The sequence below is a fragment of the Mirounga leonina genome, unplaced genomic scaffold, assembly GCF_011800145.1.
Source record: "Mirounga leonina isolate KUSES-001 unplaced genomic scaffold, KU_Mleo_1.0 Mir_171, whole genome shotgun sequence".
Classification (NCBI taxonomy): Eukaryota; Metazoa; Chordata; class Mammalia; order Carnivora; family Phocidae; genus Mirounga; species Mirounga leonina.
The window spans coordinates 7,450,773-7,475,198 of record NW_023270436.1 but is presented as its reverse complement, the minus strand read 5'-3'; the positions used below and the strand labels follow the sequence as shown (position 1 = coordinate 7,475,198).

The following is a 24,426-nucleotide window of genomic DNA, read 5'->3' as shown; positions in this document are numbered from 1 at the left end:
AAAAAAACCCAGCCCTTTCCCCCGGGCCCCCACGCGCCCACCTCCGATCTTGGCAGTTTGGAAACAGTTTTGGAGGCCCTAGGCGCACGCCGCGGCGGCCGCGGCTCGGAGGGTAGCCCCAGCCACGGGAGGTAGAGCCCGGGGAGACCCCCCCTCCCCCGCCAGCCAAGCCCCCCACCTAAGTCCCAGCAGAATAAATAAATTAAAAGGCCTTCCCCCGGGGAGGGGGGAGGCAGTGTGGGAGCGCGCGAGTGAGGGGTGGGGGGCCGCTGGGGCCCGGGGCTTTGGCGGCGCAGCTGCCGCCGCCGGGAGAGTGCCTGGGGAAGCGGCGAGGAAGGAGAGGGGAGGAGGAAGAGGAGGAGGAGGAGGAAGAGGAGGAGGGTGAGCGCTCGGGTCGGGCTCCTTAGCGGTGTATTGTGGGATGTGCGGCTACTGGGAGCCGAGCCTCCGCCGCCAGCCGCCTCCCGGGCAGCAGCAGCAGCAGCAGCAGCGGCGGCGGCGGCAGCAGCTCCGGGCCCGGCAGCCGCGGCGGCGGCGCCCCCCCTTCCCGGCCCCCCGTCCGGCCGCCCCGGCCTCGGCTCCCGCGGGGGACACCATGTACTGGCTGGCGGCGCAGGGAGGCCGGCGCCCGGCGGGGATGTAAGCGCGGCTCGGGGAGGGAGAGGCCGCGGTCGGCAGCCTGGCGGCCCGAGCCCCCGGCCCCGGCCCCGGCCCCGGCCCCGGCCCCGGCTCCGGCTCCGGCCGAGCGGGCGGGCGGGCGGGCGGCGCCAGGCCTGCCGCGAGCCCAGCGCGCGAGCCGGGCCGAGCGAGCGAGCGAGCGCCACGCCGGGCGGCCAGGCGGCCGGACGGGCACCATGGGCCGGAGCCCGCGTCCTCCGGGCGCCCCGGGCCCCGCCAGCACGCCCCGGGGCCCCCCGGGAGCCCCTCACTGCCGCCCCGAGACGGTGGCCGAGCGGGCGGGCGCCTAATTCTCCCGGAAGGGTTATTCTCTCGCTCTATTCTTATTTTGGGGGGAGCCAGCGCGACAGCTCCTTTTGGGGCGCGCTGGTAAGGTGGGAGGGGGTGGGGGCTGGACGATCTGATTCTTTCGCGTGTGTGTAGAAGCGGCCGCCGCCGCGGCGGAGACGACAACAACTTGCTCGTTTTCAGGTTGGGTTAACGGCATGGAGAACAGTCACCCCCCCCACCACCACCACCAGCAGCCCCCGCCGCAGCCCGGCCCTTCGGGCGAGAGGAGGAACCACCATTGGAGAAGTTACAAGTTGATGATTGACCCGGCTCTGAAAAAGGGGCATCATAAACTGTACCGCTACGATGGGCAGCATTTCAGCCTGGCGGTGAGTAGCCGGCGCGCCTCCCCGCCGCCCCCACCCGCCCCCAGCCGAGCCCGGGGCGGGGGGGAAAGGGTTCGAGCCGCCCAGGGTCCCCCCCTTCCGACCACCGGGCCAACTGTCAGCCGGGTCCCCAGTCCTGGAGTTTGACAAGTGCCTGGAGAAGGGGGTCTGCCCCTGCCCCTGGGGAGTGGGACCAGCCCTCCCATTCCGCCCCGCCCCCCCATGCCTCCCCACAGATGTCCAGCAACCGCCCGGTGGAAATTGTCGAAGATCCCCGGGTCGTTGGGATCTGGACCAAAACCAAGGAGCTGGAGCTGTCGGTGCCCAAATTCAAGGTAGGACCCCTCCCCCCCGATCCCACGGTCTTCCCCCCCCACACACACACACTCCCCGAGTTCGAAAATAACGCCAGTCCTGACCGAGCCGAGCCCGATTCTGAGTTCCCGCCGTCCACGGCCGGGGAAGTTTTGGCGGGGAGGGGGAGATGTCAGCGAGAGGGGTGATCCCTCTGGGCTACTGTAAACAGAATAACACTCAGTGAAACTGTAATCCAGGATCTGATACAGTGTCCTGCCGGCCCAGCTGGGGGCTTCGGGTCCCCACCTGGCTCCTGCCAGCCCGGCGGCTCTACCCCGGGACCCGCCCCCCTTCTCAGCCTTGTGGCTTAAGGGGGACAACTTCCTAGACCCAGGGTTCGCCCCTGACCCCGCAGCAGGGAGAGGAGGCCGGAATGGGGGGTGGGGAAAGAGAAACTGTTTCTTTTTCCCCTTTCCTTTCGAACCCAGAGGACTTCCACGTTCCAAACGATTTAATCCTCCGCTTCCCGGGCCCGCCCGCGTGCATTTTTTTTTTCCAAAAAAAAAAAAAATATATATATATATATTTTTTTTTTACCTTTCATTGTTTTCCACGGGCATGCGAGTGGGGAATGTTGTGTTTCCCTTCGGTTTCAATGTTCTCCAAACTCCCTTCCCCCTCGTCCCTGCCAGATCGATGAGTTCTACGTGGGCCCGGTGCCTCCGAAGCAGGTGACATTTGCCAAGCTGAATGATAACATCCGAGAAAACTTCCTGAGGGACATGTGTAAGAAGTATGGGGAGGTGGAGGAGGTGGAGATTTTGTACAACCCTAAGACCAAGAAGCACTTGGGCATTGCCAAGGTGGTCTTTGCGACGGTCAAGGGAGCCAAGGAGGCTGTTCAGCATCTGCATAGCACTTCAGTCATGGGCAATATCATCCACGTGGAGCTGGACACTAAAGGTGAGTGGAGGCCTGCTTAGGACAACCTACCGCGGGGGAGGGGGGGCAGGCCCTGTCACTATGACTCCTTTCCCTCCCAGAGCCCCTCTTGTAGTGTTGGGGACCCCCCACAACCCTATTTTTTTTTGCCCCCTCCTGAGGGTAGAGTCACGTGGAGCTAAATGTGTTGTCTGTTGCTAGGAGACAGGCTATAATTTACCAAATGTGCTGTCCTTGGCTACTGCATGTACCCCTAGGGACCACCCAGAGGCTTCCCCACCACTGACACCCCTGCGGGCCCCTCTCTGAGCCCTGGTGGCCTGGGTTTAGGCAGTCCCCAGTGTTGCCATCTGGGTTAGGGGAGGAGGCAGGGTTTGTTTATTTGTGAGGGGCTGAGGGAGAGCCGCTAGAATGCCTTTAAATACATAAAGGGTAGGTCCTTCAACTAAAAAGAGGGCCCTCCAAGGATCCAGGGTCCCAAACCCCCCAGTGCTACCCCTTCCCTCTGGAGGTGGAAAGCAATCTGGGCCCAGAGTGTGGTTTCATTGATAATGTTCCGATAGAGCTGGGCGGGCGGGCTGCTCTGGGTGCTCAAGGGTTGACACTGTGCCTTCCCTCCTCTCTCTTAAAGAGACAGCAGCACCTCCGGTGCACCGGAATCCCGCTCTGTACTCCCTCTGAGCTGGCTGCTGGGAGAGTGGAGCTGGAGAAGCCACCCTTCCTCCCTTAGGTTCTTGGGAGGAGAAGCTGGATGCTGGATAGAGGGGCTTGTAGGACTCTAGGGCATCCCCCAAAGTTTGCCTGTGGCCTCTCTAGGGAAGTTCCCACCAGTATAGAAGAAGGTGCTGGGTGCCCTGAGGAGCAGCGTGCCCTGTGACTGGACAGGCACTGTTGGGTCCAGTGCCTCTTGGGGTCTCCTGGGAGATACTGCCTGGGAGGGCTTCGGTCGGCAGCTTCCAGGAGTTCTGAGAGCACAGGGTTTAGGGGCAACCAGGGCATACCAAACCCAAACTGGAAAATCCAGACCCTTCTTTTTTGCTTTTAATAATGAATACTTGCTGACTGGGTCTCTAAGCCCTTGCTGGAAGTTGTGGAGGGATGCTGGAACTGGGTGGGCACAGTTATCCCACAAAGTCTTGCCAAGCCTGTACCTAGTTCTGAGTTTCCTCAGGGCACAAGCCCAGGTTCCTGCCTAAGCCACAGCACCCCTCTCCCTCCCTCTAGTATCTCAGTCTCTGTCGGGGGCGTACAGACCCTTCCAAATCTACATATCCCTTGGGTGGCTGCAGTCTGATGTCTCTCTGAGAATTGAATATGGAGCCCTCTCCCTGTCACATGCCCATTTCATTTCTGAAAAGGGGAAAGAAAAAAAAAAAAAGTGGGAGGCCCTCAGAGACTGCCAACTAACTTTGTATTTCGAATTTCGAGAAAGAGACCAGTAAAGTGTAAAGTGTAGCTCAAGGAATGCGTCTCCTTTGCATATGTAAGCAGCTGCTTCAGAGGGCTCTATAAATATCAATAATCTGGGGCCCCCTGCTCTGTAGAGGCCTCTCTCTGCTGTGGGGGGAGGGTTACCAGACAGGGCTCTGTGGGACTGAGTCCCAGGCAGACCTGGGGAGCCTCGGGAGCCTGGTCAGAGGAGGAGGCCTGTGGAGTTCACAGTAATGTGGTGCTAGAGTGTGTTTTACAAACTCTGCTGGTCACCTGGCCCCAGATAGTTAGCAACAAACTGTGGCCTCTGTGTCACTGGGTCTCTCCACTTGCTGTAGGCTCTGGCTGTTAGGGAAGACCTGACTCTCTGTTTGGGTGCCATGGCCCAAGTGACAGGAAAAGGCTTTGTGTTGGGGTGGCATTTCTGTTTTGGGGGGAGTCCCAGTCGCACAAAGGATTAAATTCTGAACCTTAAGGTCAGAAAAATCATACAGTTTAGCAGCTTCGTTGAACAGATAGGACTTCTCAGTGAGGTGCAAAGAGAGGTGGTTACCTAGTTAGGGTCACACAGCTTCCCAGGCTTGGGGGTCTCAGGCACAAGGGGCCCACAGGGAAGCCAACCTGTGGGGTCTGCCCCAACCTGGAGCCTCCCTCAGTCCTCCCTCCCTTGCCCTTCCCACAGGGGAAACCCGCATGCGGTTCTACGAACTGTTGGTCACGGGCCGATACACACCCCAGACCCTCCCAGTGGGTGAGCTGGATGCTGTCTCTCCGATCGTGAACGAGACCCTGCAGGTGGGTAGATCACCATCAGCAACCCCCCACACACACACACACTCACACTCATCACCAGCTTCTGGTGTGCCCCCCGCCCCCACTTCACCATCTCCAGCGTTGGACTCCAGAGCCCAGGAGGGAAAGGAGCCTGGCCTTGCCCAGGCTGGGATTTCCAGAGACCCACAGCCTACGAGGGCTTACTTTGTGTTGGTGCTGAAATGTTGCTGTGTCTGATGTCCTGTGCTCTGCTCTACCCCTGCCCCCAGAAAGCGGAATATAGGTCCCTCTTTCCAGAGCAAGACTGACTCCTTACTCAACCACTGCCTTCCACCTAGACCGCCCTCACATGGGGAGATTCTCAATCAGCCCTTCCCCAACAACTTAGCTGCCTTCAGGAGCAGCTTTGCCAGAATGAAGCATCTTTTGCTGACTTGCTGGGTTGTCCATTAGGCACTGTAACCATGTCATGCTGTTTAACTCCTAAAACACTGGGAGACTGGAGGGAACAGGGCCCTTGGCCACCCCCTCACTCCCCAAACCATAGTTCTTCCTGCTGGAGGGTCTTTGATTTCTGACAGTCTGAGACAGGAGGGAAATCCCAGTTCAAACCAAGATGTCAGATCTTCTCTTTTCTCTGCTTTAGGGATTATAAAAATCCTCAAGGTTCCTTGAGGATAACCGGATATCCTAAGATTAGAGAATAGTTAGGACCATCCAGAAACTCCTCTTCAATCTCCTGCCCCCCCTTCCTTTTACCATGCTGCAGTTCTAGCGTGACCAGCTTGGCTCTGAGATCCCCCGAGTGAGAAGGGAGAACAGTCCCCTCCCACTGCAGGATTCCCCCCAGGGATCTCACACACCGCTGTCCCTCTCTTTCTCCCTCCCTAGCTGTCAGATGCTCTGAAGCGCCTCAAGGATGGTAGCCTAGCCGCCGGCTGTGGCTCCGGCTCATCCTCTGTCACCCCCAATAGTGGTGGGACACCCTTCTCCCAGGACACTGCATACTCCAGCTGCCGCCTGGACACACCCAACTCCTACGGACAGGGCACGCCGCTCACGCCACGCCTGGGCACCCCCTTCTCGCAGGACTCCAGCTACTCCAGCCGCCAGCCCACACCCTCCTACCTCTTCAGCCAGGACCCCGCAGTGACCTTCAAGGCCCGGCGCCATGAGAGCAAGTTCACAGATGCCTACAACCGCCGTCACGAGCATCATTATGTCCACAACTCCTGTGCGGTCACTGCAGTTGCAGGGGCACCAGCTGCCTTCAGGGGCTCTGTGGACCTCCCGTTTGGGGCAGTCAGCGGCAGTGGGGGCAGCGGTGGCCCTCCGTTCAAGGCCCAACCACAGGACTCGGCCACGTTCGCCCACACCCCACCACCTGCCCCAGCGACCCCCACTCCTGGAGTCACGTTCAAGTCAACTTTCTCTCCGTATCAGACCCCGGTGCCCCCTTTCCCCCCACCCCCTGAGGAGCCCGCCACCACAGCCACCTTTGGGGCCCGCGACAGCGGGGAATTCCGGAGAGCACCTGTGCCCCCACCCCTGCCACCCACTGAGCCCCTGACCAAGGAGAAGCCAGGCACACCGCCTGGCCCACCACCTCCTGATGCCAACAGCATGGAGTTGGGTGGCCGGCCGACCTTTGGCTGGAGTCCTGAGCCCTGCGACAGTCCAGGCACGCCTACCCTGGAGTCATCACCTGCGGGGCTGGAGAAGCCCCATGACAGCTTGGACTCACGCATAGAGATGCTGCTGAAGGAACAGCGCACCAAGCTGCCTTTCCTTCGGGAGCAGGACTCGGATACGGAGCTGCAGATGGAGGGCAGCCCTATCTCCTCCTCCTCCTCCCAGCTCTCCCCACTGGCCCCCTTTGGCACCAACTCCCAGCCAGGCTTTCGAGGCCCCACACCGCCCTCCTCACGCCCCTCCAGCACCGGCCTGGAGGATATCAGCCCCACGCCACTGCCCGACTCAGATGAGGATGATGAGCTTGACCTGGGCTTGGGGCCCCGGCCCCCTCCGGAGCCAGGCCCCCCGGACCCTTCTGGTATTCTGGGCCAGACAACTGAGGTAGCCTTGGACCTGGCTGGAGACAGGACCCCAACCTCAGAGAAGATGGATGAGGTACCACCATGTCTGTCCACCTCTGTCTTGGATCGGTTTTGTCTATCTTGTGTCTCCCTCTTTCCTCCTCTGAAACATTACCTCCTTAGGACAATTAGCTAAAACACAGAAGCAACAGGGTTAGGGCAGCTAAAATAACAGGTCAAATACAGAGAATAAAAAGAGAATGCAAAAAGCAGCAGGGGCTGTGATTGAGCTGCTGGTTTGGCTCTGAGCAGCCTAGCAGCCATAGAGAGAAGGGAAACATGACCTGGTTCTGTTGCTCTCCTGTTAGGTATGGGAAGTTGAGTCATTTCCTAGGGATCAAGTCTGACTTGAGCTTCTTGGGTAGGAGTTTCCTGAGACCCCAGATAGTATGGACTGTGGTAATGGTTCTGGATCCCCTCCTCTGTTGGGTGGCTTGGGGGTGATCAGGGCTGATCCTGACACTCAGGCTTATTTGGGGAGAGGGATTAGCCAGAGCATTCTTAGGCTAGGCCAGGTGGGAGCTCTGGAGTACTGTCTCCTAGAACCTAGTGCCCTCTGAAGAGATGGGAGGCCATGGTGGGCAGGGAGGGCATTGAAATTCCCCTTAGCCCTCTCCCTCTGTCTCCAGGAGTGAAGGATTTAAGGGTTAGCCCAGGGGGAGGGCCACAGCCAAAAACAGGCAAAATTGACCATTCTCCAGCGCTCCTCACCCATAGATCCTCATCTGGGGTCTTATTACCCAAATCTCCAGCCTCCAGGTTGGGGTGGGGGCTGCTGTGTGCTGCAGTCCCTTGGAGGGAAGGCTTAGGTCATCTTCCCTGGGTTCTGCTCCTCCCCATTTCTGGTCCAGGCACCTGTCCTGGCCCTCCCAAAGACCTGGGTTGGAACCTGTGCGCCCAGCGGGCATGAGCAGCCAGGGACTTAGACAGAGCTCTGTGCCCCTGTGGGCGGCAGGAAGGAGGGTCACCCCCCTTCCCGGGCCCTTTGATTAGGCATGTTTGGCTGCCTCAGGGAGGAACAGAGAGGAACGTGGCCTGCCCAGGAGGGGACTGCAGGTGGCCAGTGCTCCAGAGGGCCTCCAGACGGTTCTAGGGAAGTGGTTTCTGGTGCCAAGGGGTCTGAGCAGGAGGAGTTGACAGGTGTGCAGAGGTGGGGGGCTGAGAGCCCTGCCATTTTCCCTCTGCTACCTGCGGTGAGGGGATGTTTACCAATGCTGACTGGCTGGTCCAGGACTGGGAAGCCCGGAGGAGCCGGAGGGACTGGGCTCTCCCATCTTGTCACTGTAGGGAAGGGGAGACCGAGGCCCAAGAAAGGTGGTGTTGGGATGCCCCAGGACATTAGCCCTGGGAAGACCACAGTACTGATAACGTCCAGGCTGGCCCTCGGGAGCCCCCTGCTGGCAGCCTGGAGAGCAGCACCCGGGCTCCTCCAGACTGAACGGGAGGCTGTCCCACCCAGCTCAGCCTGAAGACTCCGGAGAGAGAGCAGGGGGCACCGCTGAGGGACATTCCCTTTCTTCACAGAGGCTGGTGGTTAAAAGTTCAGGCTCCAGTCCTTGAGCCTGGAGACCCAGCTCTGTCACTTACTGGTTATGGGACCTTGGGTAAGGCACTTTCCCTCCCTGAGTCTTAGTTTCATCGTCTGTGAAATGGGACGGTGGAAGTACCTGCCTCACACTGTCTTCGGCTTAAGTGAGGTGCCGCGAGGGAAGCTCCAGGCCCGGCGGCGCGGGCTGGTGCTGAGCACTTCAGCGCTCGGCTAGTTCCCGCTGGTTCTCACCCCCACCCCCGGGCGCCGGAGGGGCGGAGGGAGGGGCAGGGCCGAGGGCTGGAGCGCAGGATCCGGGTCTCCTTGCGATTGGCTGGCCGCCGTGCCGGCTTAACCCTCCGTGTGCTGCACTCGCCTAGCTGGGCGCTGTCCGGGACTGATCTCCCGGGCTCTGGCCCTGAGAATCATGATGAGCCTGCCAGTCTCTCCTCCAGCAAGTGCTTGCGGACCCTGAGCGGGGGGAGGGAGAGAGTGTGTGTATGTGTAGAGGGGGGTGTAGCAAAATCCAGAGCTGGCTGCCGCTGCTGAAAGTTTGGTATTCCTCCTCCCCGCGGCGCTCCCCGCCTCCATTTCCCTTTGTGGACTCGCTCTCCTGAAGATCTGACCTCTAACCTTACAGCCTCTCCAGACGCTGCCCCCTCAGCCTTCAAATGCACTCCCTGTCTCTTCCAACCTGCAAAGGCTCTGTCTCCTCAGCCAAGTTCATCTAGGGCAGGTCCTGACTGAGCCTAGTCAGCTCTTGTCCTGACACTAGAGCCTGGGGGCGATCCAACTCTCCTCTCCCCGACCCCTGCTCGGCCTTTTCACTCCAACTCTGCCATGTACACCAAAGTGTCCCCTTCCAGTTCCAGGCCTGTGTGTCGAACTTCCCAAAGCCCTGTGTCCTGGTGTAAAGGGGCCATGCCCATTTCAGAGCTGGGGTCCTCCCCGGCTCCTCCCCTGTTCACCTGGTACCGCTGAACCCACGGGATCCATCCTGAGCTTGAGTGCCAGCCTTCTTTCTGACTAGCTGTGCCTCCTGGGCCAGTGGCTTTGGGGCTGTTTCCTCACTTGTCAGAGGGGTTGGAGTAGACCCCCACCTTGCAAGGTAGAGAGCAGACAAGAAATGAAACACAGCACTTAGCTCCACACTGGCTCACGCTAAGTGTGCAGTCTCGAGACTAGATGCGAAGAGTAACTAAGGAAAATAAGGACGTACCTCCTGTTTATACGGCCTTAAAACTGCTAAACCTTGTTGCTCAAACGTCACCTTGGCCATCTGGCCCTCTCCGCCTCAGTGAGGATGGCAGGCTGATGGGGAGCGCAGGTTGGGGAGCCACTTACTGGTTTGAATCCTGGTCCCATCTCTTATTGGCTCTGTTGGCTTGGGCAAGTTACCTAAGCTTTCTGTGTTCCAATGTCCTCGGTAAAAGTGGAGATTAGCAGATCTACCTTGTAGAGTCGTTCTGGGGACTAACGGAGTTAATATATATATCAAGTCCTTAGAAAGATGGTCAGACGTCAAAGCACTGTAGCACTTTAGTATTACCTTTTCTGAGTACAAATGGAAATAGAATCTCTCAAGCTGACAGAATCTGCTTCCCTCTTCATACCATCTCCCTCCCCAGCTTCCTTTTTCTCCATGGTGGGCTGTGTATTTCACATCTTCATTCTGCTTATCGTTCGCCTCTTCCCTCTAGAAGCTTAGCTCCATGAGAGCAAGGATTTTGTTGGTCTTGTTCACCGCTGTGTCCCCAGCACCTCGAACAGTGCCTGGCCCACAGCAGGTGCCAAGCAAGTGTTTGTTGAATGAATGAATGAATCCTCATAAACTGTGAGGCAGGTACGAGGATGCCCATTATGCAAATGGGGAAACTGGGGCTTAGCAAGGTTAAGTGACTCGCCACGTGGTCCAGAAGGGAGGGGACCAGGATCTGAACCGCAGAATCCATGTTGCTCCTGAGTCTCACGGAAGGCTTGTGTGACTTTTTGGTGTTTGGAAGGGTTCCACGAGCCAGCTTGGCCTCCCGCGCTTAACCTCACCACTCTCTCCTGGCTCTCCCTGCAGGGCCAGCAGTCCTCGGGCGAGGACATGGAGATCTCGGATGATGAGATGCCCTCAGCCCCCATCACCAGCGCCGACTGCCCCAAACCCATGGTGGTGACCCCGGGGGCGGCAGCCGTGGCGGCCCCCTCTGTGCTGGCTCCGACCCTGCCGCTGCCTCCGCCCCCCGGCCTCCCCCCCCCGCCCCCCCCCCCCCCCCCACCCCCACCACAGCCAGGCTTCCCCATGCCGCCACCTCTGCCGCCGCCCCCGCCCCCACCGCCCCCGGCCCACCCAGCTGTGACAGTGCCCCCGCCCCCCCTGCCAGCGCCCCCGCCCGGAGTCCCACCCCCGCCCATCCTGCCTCCGCTGCCACCCTTCCCTCCGGGGCTGTTTCCCGTGGTGCAGGTGGATATGAGCCACGTGCTGGGTGGCCAGTGGGGCGGCATGCCCATGTCCTTCCAGATGCAGACGCAGATGCTGAGCCGTCTGATGACGGGCCAGGGCGCTTGCCCCTACCCCCCCTTCATGGCCGCTGCGGCGGCGGCGGCCTCGGCTGGGCTGCAGTTTGTCAACCTGCCGCCCTACCGGGGCCCGTTCTCCCTGAGCAACAGCGGGCCAGGCCGTGGGCAGCCCTGGCCACCCCTCCCCAAGTTTGACCCGTCGGTGCCGCCACCAGGCTACGTGCCACGCCAGGAGGACCCACACAAGGCCACTGTCGATGGCGTCCTGCTGGTGGTGCTCAAAGAGCTCAAGGCCATCATGAAGCGCGACCTGAACCGCAAGATGGTCGAGGTGGTGGCCTTCCGGGCCTTCGACGAGTGGTGGGACAAGAAGGAGCGGATGGCCAAGGTAGGCAGCGGGTGCGGGGTGCCCCAGGGCGGCCGGCCGGCCCCTCCCCGCCCAGCTGTGCTCTTGGAAGCAGCGCTCCCTGTAACCCCAAGTAGGACAGTGAGTGTGACTTCGTGAGGCTCGTGTGTCGACACGGATGTGCACTTGCCCCGTGTAGCCTGCTCTGCAGGTGGGGACGTTGAGGTTCAGTGAGGCCGAGTGGAGCGCTGGCGGCGTCTTGAGCCGTGGGCACAGAGCGCAGCCAGTTTTGTGGGAAGGAAGTATCAGTTACGGTGTGGCTGTCCCTTTTGAGGGAAGGCAGACTGCTAAGAGAGGGCCGCCCCGTAACCATGGTGACAGTCTCCTCCTCTCTGGCACCCCAGGCCTCACTGACCCCAGTGAAGTCAGGTGAGCACAAGGACGAGGACAGGCCAAAGCCCAAGGACCGCATCGCCTCGTGTCTGCTGGAGTCGTGGGGCAAGGGTGAGGGCCTGGGCTACGAGGGCCTCGGCCTGGGCATCGGGCTGCGCGGGGCCATCCGCCTGCCCTCCTTCAAGGTCAAGAGGAAGGAGCCGCCAGACACAGCCTCTTCTGGTGACCAGAAGCGCCTGCGACCTTCAACCTCTGTGGATGAGGAAGATGAAGGTATGTGCACCTCTCACCTGGTGCTGGGATCTCCTCCAATGTTTGCCTAGCCCGGGTCAGACACCCCTCTCTCTCCTCAGAGTCCGAGCGTGAACGGGACCGGGACATGGCGGAAGCCCCTTGCGAGCTTACCAAGCGGGACCCCAAGGGTGTGGGCGTGCGGCGACGGCCAGCCAGGCCGCTGGAGCTGGACAGTGGTGGGGAGGAGGACGAGAAGGAGTCACTGTCGGTGTCTTCATCATCATCGGCGTCCTCGTCTTCGGGCTCCTCCACGACCTCACCCTCATCCTCGGCCTCCGACAAGGAGGAGCGGGAAAGCACTGAGGAGGAAGAGGAGGGAGAGGAGGAGGAGGAAGAGGAGGAGGAGGAGGAGGAAGGCCCCAGGAGCCAGGTCTCCTCCTCCTCGACCTCATCCACGTCAGATAAGGTACATTCGGGTTGGGGAGGCCCGGGGTGCTGTGCCAGGTGAAGGGGCCCCTTTGGCTGACCCTTGCCTCCCATCCCTCTGCCCCAGGATGACGATGAAGACAGTGATGAGCAGGACGAGTCTGAGAATGACGATGAGGACATTGCCCTGTCGGAGGCGAGCGAGAAGGAAGAAGAGGACTCAGACGGAGGTGAGCAGCGCAAGCTGAGGCACCAGTCCTGGCCCAGGGCCCCCCTGCAGAGCAGAGCAGAGCCTGAGCAGCTTTTAGCAATACTTTGGGGGCAAGATTTCTTGCCTTCCAAATGTGAACTCATTAAAATGCACACACATGACATACTGCACAATTGCACTTGCATTAACGTGTGCAGAATAGGTCAGTCCATGGAGACAGAAAGTAAACTAGTGGTTGCTTGGGTCTGAAGATGGGAGGACAGAGGGGCGGTATCACACTAAAGATGCTGGGTTTCTTCTCGAGCTCGTGACGATGTTCTGGAACTAGAGGTAGTTGTACAACATGCAAATGTACTAAATACCACTGAATTACTCATTTTAAAATGGTTTTACGTTCTGTGGATTCACCTCAGTTTTTAAAAATGGTGACTGGTTGCCACATCTAAGCGCATGTGCGCGCACGCACACGCACACGTCCCCCAGATAGCTGAGGGCCACGTTGAGCCCGGGTGCCACCAGTTTAAGAGCTTTGGTGAAGCATCTAGCTGGAGCACAGCAGATGCTGAAGGGCTCCTGCCTGTGTCCCCTGCCCAGAGGAGACAGTGAGCATCGCCACTTCCAAGGCTGGAGCTGGGTCCTCCAGCGAGAGCTCTGAGTCTTCTGAGTTCGAATCAAGCTCCGAGTCCTCGTCATCGTCCTCAGAGGATGAAGAGGAGCTGGTGGCAAGGGAGGAGGAGGAGGAGGAGGAGGAGGAAGAAGAGGACGAGGCAGCAGCAGATGAAAGTACAGCTCCCGCAGCTCCCGACGAGGACTTGGAGGAGGATGTGGCCACGGGGGCCCCTGTGACAGAGTCCTCGGTCATGGAAGAGGAGGTGGACATCGAGGCTGAGGATGAAGCCCCCGAGGAGCGGACGCCCATGCCGGAAGAGCCCCCCTTGCCTGTGTGTGCCGAGGAGCTGGCTAGCTGCAAGGAGCCCCCCGAGGAGCCGGGCCTGAAGCAGGAAGGGGCCAGGTTGCGGTCTCCAGAGCCCCTGGCCGGAGAGATGGAGGCCCGGCCCCCGCCGTCCCCGGAGCGTACCCCAGGTAGCACCTGCGGCCCCCGGTGGGGTGGTGGGGATGGAGGCAGGATGTCCTCGCTGACAGAATGAGCCCAGGCTCCTTTGCGTAAATTGCTGAACCTTCCCGAGCTCCGGTTTCCTCACCTGTAACATGGGATCAATGGATAGTGTCTCCCACATGAGGTCATATGGGAGGACAGGGTGAGGGGACATAATGTGCCAGCATGGGGCCTGGCACCTAGCCAGAACTCCAGAGAGTCCCCTCGGGGCACTGCTGCTGCCCCCAGCCCTCAGTGCCAATAACTCCCCACTGGGGGATGCTCCCAGGAAGGTTGGGGGGCAGCCGTGTGCATGGTCATTTTAGTGACAGGCAGGTGGGGGAGGCTTTGGGGTACTGCGCCAGGTGAGAGGGGCCGTGGACACCACTGCCCCCTCCACCACCTTGATGGAACTGCGCAGAGCATACTAAAGGCTCTAACATACTAGTGGAACTTTCTCCAGCGATAGAAATGTCCTCTTTCTCTGCCCTGTCCAATACCATAGCCATTAGACCCGGTGTTGCTAAGAGTACTTGAAATGTGGCAAGTGGAACTGAATTTGTAATGTTGTTTAAGTTTAATTTAAATTTACATAGCCACATGTGGTTAGTTCGTACCTCTGATAAGTCCTTCAGGAAAAAAACCTGTTGTATTTTCTTTAATTCTGTGTAATTTGGCTACAGAACCGCAGGTCTTTGAGTATTGTCATAGGTACTTACTAAGCCTACGTTGTACCCCTGGTACTGTTGTTGTAGGCACTGGCAATACGACAGTGGGCCAAACAGACAAAAATATCCGTCTTCATGGAGCCCCCATTCTAGGGCAGGGTGATAAATGACAGCAGATGAGCTAGAAAAATGTATTATATGACAGTGAAGATAAATGCTAGGAGAAAGGCTCTGATAAGTCCTGCAGAAAAGGGACTTGTTGGATTTTATTCAATAGCAGAGCTCGTTTTCTTGGTCCACGGGACATTTCCTGTTCACAAGGACACCATTCTAAGGACATAATGTCAGAGGCTGGCAACCATGTCTCCTTATGTCTTTCATTTATTCCACCATCATTTATCAAGCACCTACTGTGTGCCTGACACCACTGAGAAGCCTTGAGTAGTTTAGCTGTAGGGGGACAGTCCCCATACTCACAGAACTCCAGGGGGCTCAGAGGGCTATGAGGTCAGGTATTAAGCACATAGTAGGGCAGCATAAACAGGGCACTGCGAGATGTTTGAATCGCATAGTAATGGTCTGGTTTTGCCCACCTCTTTGCAGAGGATGACCTGGAAGTGGAGCCCCCTACGCTGCTCTCCTTACCCCTGCAGCCGCCGTTACCACCCCCTCGACCGCCCCGGCCGCCTAGCCCACCACCAGAGCCCGAGACCCCAGACCCCCCACACCCACCCGTCCCTCTGGAGCCCCCTCCAGAGGAGCAGCCCCCGCGTACTCCGGGCCTCTGTGGCAGCCTGGCCAAGTCACAGAGTACAGAGACAGTGCCGGCCACGCCGAGTGGGGAGCCCCCACTGTCAGGGGGCAGCAGTGGCCTGTCGCTGAGCTCCCCACAGGTGCCCGGCAGCCCCTTCTCCTACCCATCCCAGTCCCCGAGCTTGAGCAGTGGGGGCCTCCCCAGGACACCTGGTCGGGACTTCAGCTTCACACCCACCTTCCCCGAGCCTGGCGGGCCCCTGCTCCTGCCTGTCTGTCCCCTCCCAGCTGGCCGGCGCGATGAGCGATCTGGCCCCCTGGCCTCCCCGGTGCTCCTGGAGACGGGCCTGCCTCTTCCCCTGCCCTTGCCCCTGCCTCTGCCCCTGGCATTGCCCGTCCCTGTCCTGCGGGCCCAGACCCGGGCCCCTGCCCAGCTGCCGCCGCTGTTGCCCGCGCCGCTGGCCCCGTGCCCACCCCCTATCAAGAGGAAGCCGGGCAGGCCCCGGCGATCCCCGCCGGCTGTGCTCTCCTTGGATGGACCCTTGGTCCGGCCGCCAGCGGGGGCCACCCTCGGCAGGGACCTCCTGCTCCTGCCGGGCCAGCCACAGACCCCTGTCTTTCCCAGCACCCACGACCCCCGGGCCGTGACCCTGGACTTCCGGAACACGGGGATCCCAGCCCCCCCACCGCCCCTGCCCCCCCAGCCTCCTCCGCCCCCACCGCCACCCCCTGTTGAGTCCACCAAGCTGCCCTTTAAGGAGCTAGAGAACCAGTGGCCCTCCGAGGCTATCCCTCCGGGCCCCCGCGGGCGTGATGAGGTCACTGAGGAGTTCATGGACCTGGCCAAGGTTCGGGGGCCCTGGCGCCGGCCGCCTAAGAAGCGCCACGAGGATCTGGTGGCCCCAGCCTCGCCCGAGCTCTCGCCACCACAACCCCTCTTCCGGCCCCGGTCGGAGTTTGAGGAGATGACCATCCTGTATGACATCTGGAATGGTGGCATCGATGAGGAGGACATCCGCTTCCTGTGTGTCACCTACGAGCGGCTGCTGCAGCAGGACAACGGCATGGACTGGCTCAATGACACCCTCTGGGTCTACCATCCCTATATCCTAGCCGACGGGGCGCGGTCCTCGCCCACCTCCCTGGGCCCTGTCTCCCAGGACACCCACGAAGGCACCAGCACAAATCCCCGTCACCTCCTAAGCCGTGTCTGGGCTGCCACCATGCCAGGCTCCATATGGAGTCGCCACCTTCTGTGCCAGGCCCGTCTCAGCCCCAGAGTGAGCAGGTCTCGGGGCCCCGTGTAGCACCGCAATTGTACATCACAGTAGCAGGGACCGGGGGGCCCACTCTAGCCCCCTCATCATCTCATTTAATCTTCCCAACAGCCCAGTGAGGTAGGGGCTATTATTCCCATTTTATTTCTATAGAAACTGAGGCTCAAAGAGGTTAACTGACCTCCCCGAAGTCCTACAGCTATGAAGTAGCAGAGCTGAGAGTTGAACCCAGGCAAATCTGCCTCCAGCATCTGGGCTCCAGACCACGATGCTACCCTGATAGTTGGTTATTACTCTGGCCACTCTGGACGGCGCTATCCGTTGGAGCGGACGTCATCCCCGCTATATCAAACTAATTTACTCAGCAATTCTCTGTTTCAGGAAGTCTGCTAAGCACCTAAGCATATGCAGTCATTCACAGAGGCATAGTTATTGCCCCAGGTTGCTGATGGGGAAACTGAGGCAGAAAGTGGCTAAGAAACACACGCAGAGCCATGCAACTAGGTACCCCTGACGGAGCTGGGAGCATCGGGAGATGCTGTGGGGGGTGGAGCCTCCTGGAGGTTAGCCTGAGGGTAGGAAGGCTGGCCTCTGGAAGGACTAGGAGGGGCTCTCCAAGAATATCCATGTGGCCCTTAACCCACACCCACCCACCAGCCTCTCTTCAGCTAAGAAAAAGAAACGGGACGATGGCATCCGTGAGCACGTGACGGGCTGTGCCCGCAGTGAGGGCTTCTATACCATCGACAAGAAGGATAAGCTCAGATACCTCAACAGCAGCCGCGCCAGCACCGACGAGCCCCCGACAGACACGCAGGTACTGCCATCAGTACCCTTGCCTCTGCCCCTGCCATCGCCCGTCGCTGCCCAGACACCCTGGAGCCTCCCCGGCTGCAGTGGGTGCCAGGCAGCATGTGGGCTTGTGGAGCCAGAGGGGCCGGCACAGAGGGTGTTATTCCCCTGGGCGCTCAGGTTGGAAAAAGTGCGGCGAGGGTGGGAAGTGGGAGCCTCCGAGGTTTTCATCAGGGATGTGAGCCGAGTTGGAGTTGCATTTCCAGAAGGTTCGTTCTTTCCTTTTTAAATTTGGCAAATGTCTGTTGAGTGCCTGCTGTGTTCCAGGCACCGTTCTGGGTCTACAGCAGTGAACGAAACAAAATCCTCTTCCTTACAGAACTTACCTTTCAGAAGGGAGGTAGGAAATAAGTGAACAAATAAACATGGAATTTCAAGTGGGGTTAACAGGAGAGGAGGTTAGGGATTGGTGAGTCAGAGGGGTCAGAGAAGGTGACAGTTGAGCCAGGTCTGAATAGAGTAAAGAAATGAGCCATGTGGATAACTGGGAGACACCACAGAGAAGTAGAAAAAGGCTTCAATAAAAAGTTAAAACAGGAAGGGTGCCTGGCTGGTTTAGTCAGTAGAGCATGTGACCCTTTATCTTGGGGTCATGAGTTCAAGCCTCGTATTGGGTGTGGAGCCTACTTAAAAAAAGAAAAGTTAAAGCAGGAGAGGGACTCACTAAGTCTGGAAGTCACACACAGAGTGAACAGCATGTGCAAAGGCCCTGAGGTGGGGAGGATCTTGGGTGGTGTGAGAAAGGGCAGGAAAGACTAGTTGAGGCCAGAGACAGAACAGGTTATCAGGGCCCTGGAGGCTGTGGTGATGAGGTTAGGTTTGTATTCTGTGTGACAGCGAGCTGCATGGGGGTTTCCAGAGAGAGGGTGAGGGTGACGTGGCTCAGCCCGATTTTCAAAGCTCACGCTGGCTGCTATGTGGAGAGTTGACTACAGGGGTCCTGAGGGGAGACTGGGGCACAGTTGCTGCAGGTCCCAGTCGAGACACGTGGGTAGGTTCGACTGAGTTTGCCGTGAGAAAAAAGTGGCTTTGTTTGAAAGAGTATCAGGAACAGTAGAATATTAGGAAGCTGAAAGGACAGGCCTGGGGGCCAGATTGTCTGTAGGGGACAAAGGAACTGGCTGGGACATTGCTGGGTCCGGCTTGGGGAACTAGGAAGCTGGATGCCAAGCTCTGAGGTGGGAGGCTTGAGTTTTGGGGTTTGTGGAACATCCAGGTAGTAAGGTCTGTTACTTAGTTGGATTTTGGGGCCTGGGAGGGGGACTTCTGGTCATCAGGATGGAAATGTTAAGAGAGGGTCACAGCAAGGATGAGCTCACCCAGGTGAGAGCCACGGGGGTCGGGGTGGATAGACACCCACCATCTTCCCTCCTGAAAGTGGAGGCATTTCCAAATCTTCCAGCTGAGACGGGAAAGACGGCAAGTGTGAAGGGAAAGATGTGCTGTTTGCTTTGCCTGGAGGACGTTGAGCACGTTCAGATTCTGGCAGGAAGGAGCAGGGAAGAGGAGAGGTGACAAGTAGGGATGGGACAGGCACAGACAAGCCCAGAGCAAGGAAGCTGGGAAGTTGGGAAGACAGGGACCAGAGCTTGGCGGGGGGTGTCACCAAGGATGCGATAGGGACACGGGTACCCAGGACCCCGGTGAGTGGGCCAGCTCCCCCCAACCGCGGGACAGCCACCCCTCCTGACCTGTCGCCGTCGTCCTCGGCAGGGCATGAGCATCCCGGCGCAGCCTCATGCCTCCACTCGGGCGGGCTCAGAGCGGCGTTCTGAGCAGCGCCGTCTGCTGTCCTCCTTCACTGGCAGCTGTGACAGTGACCTGCTCAAGTTCAACCAGCTCAAGGTGAGGCCGGGCCCCACCCAGGGCAGCCAGGGGGGCCGCGGGACTGAGGCCAGGGCTTTCACCTCTCAGCTCCTTCCCTCCCCAGTTCCGGAAGAAGAAGCTCAAGTTCTGCAAGAGCCACATTCACGACTGGGGCCTGTTCGCCATGGAGCCCATCGCGGCTGACGAGATGGTCATTGAGTACGTGGGCCAGAACATCCGCCAGGTAGGCGCTGCCCGGTGGGCTGGGCGTAGGGGTGGGGGCAGGATGGCCCAGCCCAGACTGAGGCCTTCTCCTGGCCAGGTGATCGCGGACATGCGGGAAAAGCGTTACGAGGACGAGGGCATTGGCAGCAGCTACATGTTCCGGGTGGACCACGACACCATCATCGATGCCACCAAGTGCGGCAACTTTGCGCGCTTCATCAACCACAGCTGCAACGTGAGTGCCTGGGATGGGGCCGCTGCCGCCCCCAGAAGCTTCTGGCACAGAATCGGCGTGGCCTCCTTCCCAAGCTCTGGTCACCCGCTGGTGATGGGGGCGGGGGCGGGGGGTGAGGCTTTGGATACGGAGTCTTTCTCCCCTGAGCTTCAATTTTCTCTTCTGAAAAATGGGCATAGTGAGACCCAAGGAGCTCAAGAAGTGGTCTGCTCAGTTCACAGTTAACAGCTTTCGTTCTGGGGCAGGGCGTGCACTAGAACTCTGTGCAGTGGCAGAAATGCTCTGCATCCACGCTGTCCACTGATGTGGTGCGAGCTGCGTGTTGGGTTGAGCACTTGAAATGTGGCCAGTGCCGCCGAGGAACTGAGCTTTTCATTTAATTTGGTTTAACTTAAATAGTGACACGTGGCTAGTGATGGTGGTGGTGGACGGCGCTGGCCCGGGGGGCAGTGAGTGTTGGTAACGCGGGTGAGTCTCATGCTGAAGACAAACATGGGGAGCTTCCGACGGGGCAGGCGAGTTCCAGAGCAGATGCCAAACTCTTGTTTCGAGTCACGACATCACTACTCAGCAATGGAACTGTAGTCTGGTTACGTAATGTCTCAGTGCCTCAGTTTCCTGATCTGGATGGAAACAGTCCCTCCCTGTAGGTTGTTGGGAGAACCAAATGTGCCCCTGAGTGCAGGCCCTCTGAGTGTGCTGACCCAGCTAGCTCTCCCAACCGTGACTGGATCATCACCTGTGCCAGTGGGGACTTCGTCTTGCCTCTCCTATGGGATCTGAGGGTTTGGAGGGATTCACCCAGGTGGCAGTGAGTGGGGCACGCATTCTGCTCAGGGAGGCCCTGGAGGGGAGGACACCTGTTTGAGGGCCAGCAAAGCAGGCAGCAGGGATGGACTAGGGGGCGAGAGGGCAGGTAAGAGATGAGGTTGGCAGGGTTGGGGTGGCCAGATCACTCAACCTTGCCGGCAGAGCTGAGAAGTTTCTCTAAAAGCCAGGCAGGCTGCTGGAAGGTTTTGAGCCATGGGGTGACAGGAGTTCCCTGGCTGCTGGGTCAGGAGTAGATTTTCTCAGAGGACTGAGAGGCAGGGGGAGCTGCTGAAGTCCAGCCAAGTGGTGAGAGGGCCTGCCTGGGGCCGTGGCAGTGGGGGTGGAGAGCAGTGGACAGAATCAAGAGGTCTTTGGGGGTAGAACCCTCTGGGCGTGGCCGTGGGCCAGATCGAGCATCGGTGGAGGAAGGTGGGGGAGGCGGGTGTCTGGGGGCCTGGACGCGTGGCATGGCCACTCCCTTGAGTTTTAGGTTTGAGTTTACGGAGTCAAAAATGTCTCCTGGAGCTGCCAAAGGCAGATATTGAGCAGGTGCTTGGATTTCTGGGTCTGGAGCAGGGTCCAGCAAACCTTTTCTGTAAAGGACCTGATAGTAAATATTTTTGGCTTTGTGGCCCAGAGGATCTCTTAGCAGCTACTTTAACTGTCATTGTAACAAAAGCAGCTGTAGACGGTATGTAAATGAACGGGGATGCCCGTCTGCCAATAAGTCTGCTTGCTAAAACAGGCAGCGAGGAGCCGGTGTTTGCTGACCCCCTCTCTAGAGCTCTGAAGTGAGGCCTGGGCCAGGAATAGAATTTGGGGAGTCACCTGTAGTATAAATGGAAATTGAAGCCCTGGGGGGAACATTTTATTATTATTACCATCATCATCATTCTTACTTAGTATCAGAGGCGGGGGGGTCCTTGTCACCCAGATAGGGCAGCCGAGGCTCGAGCAGGTGGCCAGTGGGCATGGGGTCGTGCGGCACATTTGTCAGGCCGCGGGCATGGAGCTCCATCGGGTTTCGGGGGGCCTCGTGGCGATGGGCCTGGGTGGAGTACCGGGTGAGTCCTCGGCTCAGCCTCCCCTCCTGCCTCACCCACAGCCCAACTGCTATGCCAAGGTGATCACGGTGGAGTCGCAGAAGAAGATTGTCATCTACTCAAAGCAGCACATCAACGTCAACGAGGAGATCACCTACGACTACAAGTTCCCCATCGAGGACGTCAAGATCCCCTGCCTGTGTGGCTCTGAGAACTGCCGGGGGACACTCAACTAGGCCCCGTGGAAGGCTGCCCGCGCCGCCCTGGGGCTCCCGAGCGCGGACCCCAGGCCCCGGGGCCCAGCCCCACCTCCCACCCCCATTTCAGGTGCTGTCCCCTACCCAGCGGCCATGTCAGGGCCTGGCACCCCCAACACTACCCCCAGGACCCAGCGCAGCTCCAGCCCCTCAGTGGGAAAGGGCTTCTCTGTCTCTCAGCCCACGTCTCTTTGGTTTTTTAAAATGCTCCCTTCAGGATTTTCGTTGAGCCCCAGCGTAAACTCTCTGTCCGTGTCTCTCACTCTCCGTCTCTCTGTCTCTGTCCTTCTCTTTTCCTGTCTTCCCCATCAGCCTCTTTCCATGAATGCTGCTATGTTGTTTTGTCTTCTCTTTACTCTCTTCCTCGTCATAAGAAAAGACGTTTTAACCGTTGAAATGTGAAAGCAGAATCAGAGAGCGGGGACCCCCGCTGGGGGCTGCAGAGGCCTCGGTGTGGTGGCGTGTCGGCCCACGTTCCGGAACCCCCGGGCCAGGGCGCTGGGCCAGGTGCTGCAGAGAGGAGGGGGGTCGGGCCACACGGCTCTGACCTCAGAACACTACACAAGGCCCCCTCTCTGCCAGCGGAGGTGACTCAGTGAGGAGAAGACCGCCCCCATCTGTTCCTTCCCCAGCAGCCTGGGGGCACCATTTCCCCTAGCAGACCCTGGTGGAGCCAAGCTGGTCCCAGGCAGGAATTTCCCCTCTGGGCTCTTCCTGCCACCCCACACCCCGCCACCCCCAAAATCTTGGGTTCAATGTTTACTTTCTCATTCGAATGCCAGCAATGAGGGAGCCTCCCTGAGGCCCCAGTGTGGGTGTGGGGGCACTGGGAAGGGTCCTGTCTACTCTCTCCTGCCCTCACCTTCACCCGGGTGGGAGGGCCTCCCAGGGCAGGCGGGTCCCCCAGTCCCGCCACTACGGGTCTCTGACCATATGCACGTGGCATTTTTTTGTTTATAAGCTTCACCCGCTTATCCCTAGCCCACACCCCAACTTACCTGGCCAGCAGCCCCCTCATCCCAAGAAGGCAAGAGCATATTTATTTTTGGAGTGAGAAGATGATTCTCCCAGAGAAAGGAAAATCTTGGAGAAGATTTTAAAACTCAGATCTAAGTCTGACAGGTTTTTTGGGTTTTTTTCCCTTAACCTTTTTTACCCCCTTCCCATCATCCTCTTCAGGGTTTATTTCCATGGATTTTTTTTTCCTGTGCATATATAAAATCAAAACGAAGGGAAGAAATAGGTTTTTGAAGTTCAGAACCAACTTCTGTATATAGGCTGCCATAAAGGACTTTTTCTCGGGAACATTGTTTCTTGTAGAAACATGTGGGAAGACTTTTTTGCTCATTTCTTTGTATTTCCAAAAATCTCTCTCTCTCACTCACACACACACGCGCGCACACACACACGCATACACACACACACACAAAGCAAGTCCCTCTCACCCCAGAAAGCAGAGCAGGCATGTAAATAATTTCTGGAAAGTGACTGTTGTGACCAGGAGTCATCTTCACCCAGACGGGAGAGCTCCCAGCAGGCCGCCCCCACCCTGAGGATGCAGGCCCAGGCCCGGAGCCTCTGGTATCTTCAGCTTGTGTCAAGCTTGTTATCATGTAAATTCTGTACAAAGAATTGTTATTTTTCTCTTTTTTTTTTTGTCGTTGGTGGTTTTGTTGTGTTTTTTTTTTTTTTAATTTCTTTACCCCATGCCCTCCCTGTTTGAGATTGTGCCCACCAATTTCAAGGTTTCAAGGTCGATGAAATCGGTGGCATTAAGACACAGAGGAGGGACCCGGGCACAGCGGCAACCTTCTCTTCCGTTTGCGGTTTTCTGCCTAATTGTGCAACTGAGGAAATAATTTATTTTTCACATGAGGAAATGTGTAGTTTGTAGAGATGGTTGATTTAAGTTCCTTGTGCAGCCCCCAAGGGGCTGCCTTCATTCTCACCCCTCTCCCCCGAGAAGAAGTGGAGGGGGAATGTGAGGAAACCGGGGTTGGGGGCCAGCCTCACCCCTCACCCTGGCCTCACCTTGCCCAAGCGGCGAGGGGCTGCACCCTCCCTGTCCCCAGGAACCCCCGCCCCACCCCCAAAATGGTTTGCCATATCCAGAAACATGGCTCATTTTTCTTTCAATACCTTCATTTTCATTGAACAAATGTTTGCTTTTGAAAAGCTGGGGGGTTCTGCCTTTTTTTTTTTTCTTGTCCCTCCCTCCCTGCCTCTCTCCTCCTGCAAAGAAGAGAACCCATAAGTTTTAGGGATGTTTGTGCATATAGACTCTGTCATCCGTATGTAACTTGTTTTGAAGAGAAGTGTTTCCGTTGTGGGTGTGTCTTGCTGTAAATATTTGTTCATATTTTTGTGAATTCAATACTATGTACCATTGTATTATAGTAACTTTTATAAAGCAAACCATAAATATACTGACTTTTCTTACAGATACGCCATCTCTCTTGCTCTCCTCTCTCCCTCTCCTCCTCCTCTCTTTCTGACGGGGCACACACGGCTCACAGGGAGGGTGGCCTGGCTAGGCTCCGGGTAGAAGGAGCTAGGTGTGGTATGCTCCACTCAGTTTGGTGGTTCTTAAACTCTGAGCCTGTCAGGTGGATTATGTGAACTGGGCCAACTTACAGACTAGACCTTTCAAGGTTTTTTTGTGTTTTTGTTTTTTTTTTTAAAGATTTTATTTATTTATTTGACAGAGAGAGACACAGCGAGAGAGGGAACACAAGCAGGGGGAGTGGGGAGAGGGAGAAGCAGGCCTCCTGCGGAGCAGGGAGCCCGATGCGGGGCTCGATCCCAGGCCCCCGGGACCACGACCTGAGCCGAAGGCAGATGCTTAACGACTGAGCCACCCAGGCGCCCCTCAAGGTTTTTTTGC

The 24,426-nt window shown here is 58.2% G+C and overlaps 1 protein-coding gene across 2 annotated transcripts; it reads left to right on the top strand.

The window, feature by feature from the left end:
* The first annotated feature begins 489 nt into the window (after window positions 1-489).
* Window positions 490-24,277, top strand: SETD1B (SET domain containing 1B, histone lysine methyltransferase). 2 transcript variants are annotated; one of them, XR_004681401.1, is made up of 18 exons: window positions 490-639; window positions 1,150-1,337; window positions 1,571-1,669; window positions 2,324-2,594; window positions 4,687-4,799; window positions 5,670-6,908; window positions 10,471-11,298; window positions 11,661-11,922; window positions 12,003-12,349; window positions 12,437-12,539; window positions 13,115-13,603; window positions 14,888-16,141; window positions 16,965-17,131; window positions 18,880-19,011; window positions 19,097-19,216; window positions 19,295-19,432; window positions 21,348-21,612; window positions 24,248-24,277. XR_004681401.1 is itself a non-coding variant. In XM_035016949.1 (17 exons), exons 2-17 carry the CDS (start codon window positions 1,164-1,166, stop codon window positions 21,519-21,521), a joined length of 5,910 nt encoding a protein of 1,969 aa, XP_034872840.1. In that variant the 5' UTR covers window positions 490-639; window positions 1,150-1,163; the 3' UTR covers window positions 21,522-23,985. The 2 variants fall into 2 exon arrangements, 1 of the variants encoding a protein (XP_034872840.1); XM_035016949.1 differs by lacking the exon at window positions 24,248-24,277 and having other exon boundaries at window positions 21,348-23,985.
* Window positions 24,278-24,426: the final 149 nt, after the last annotated feature.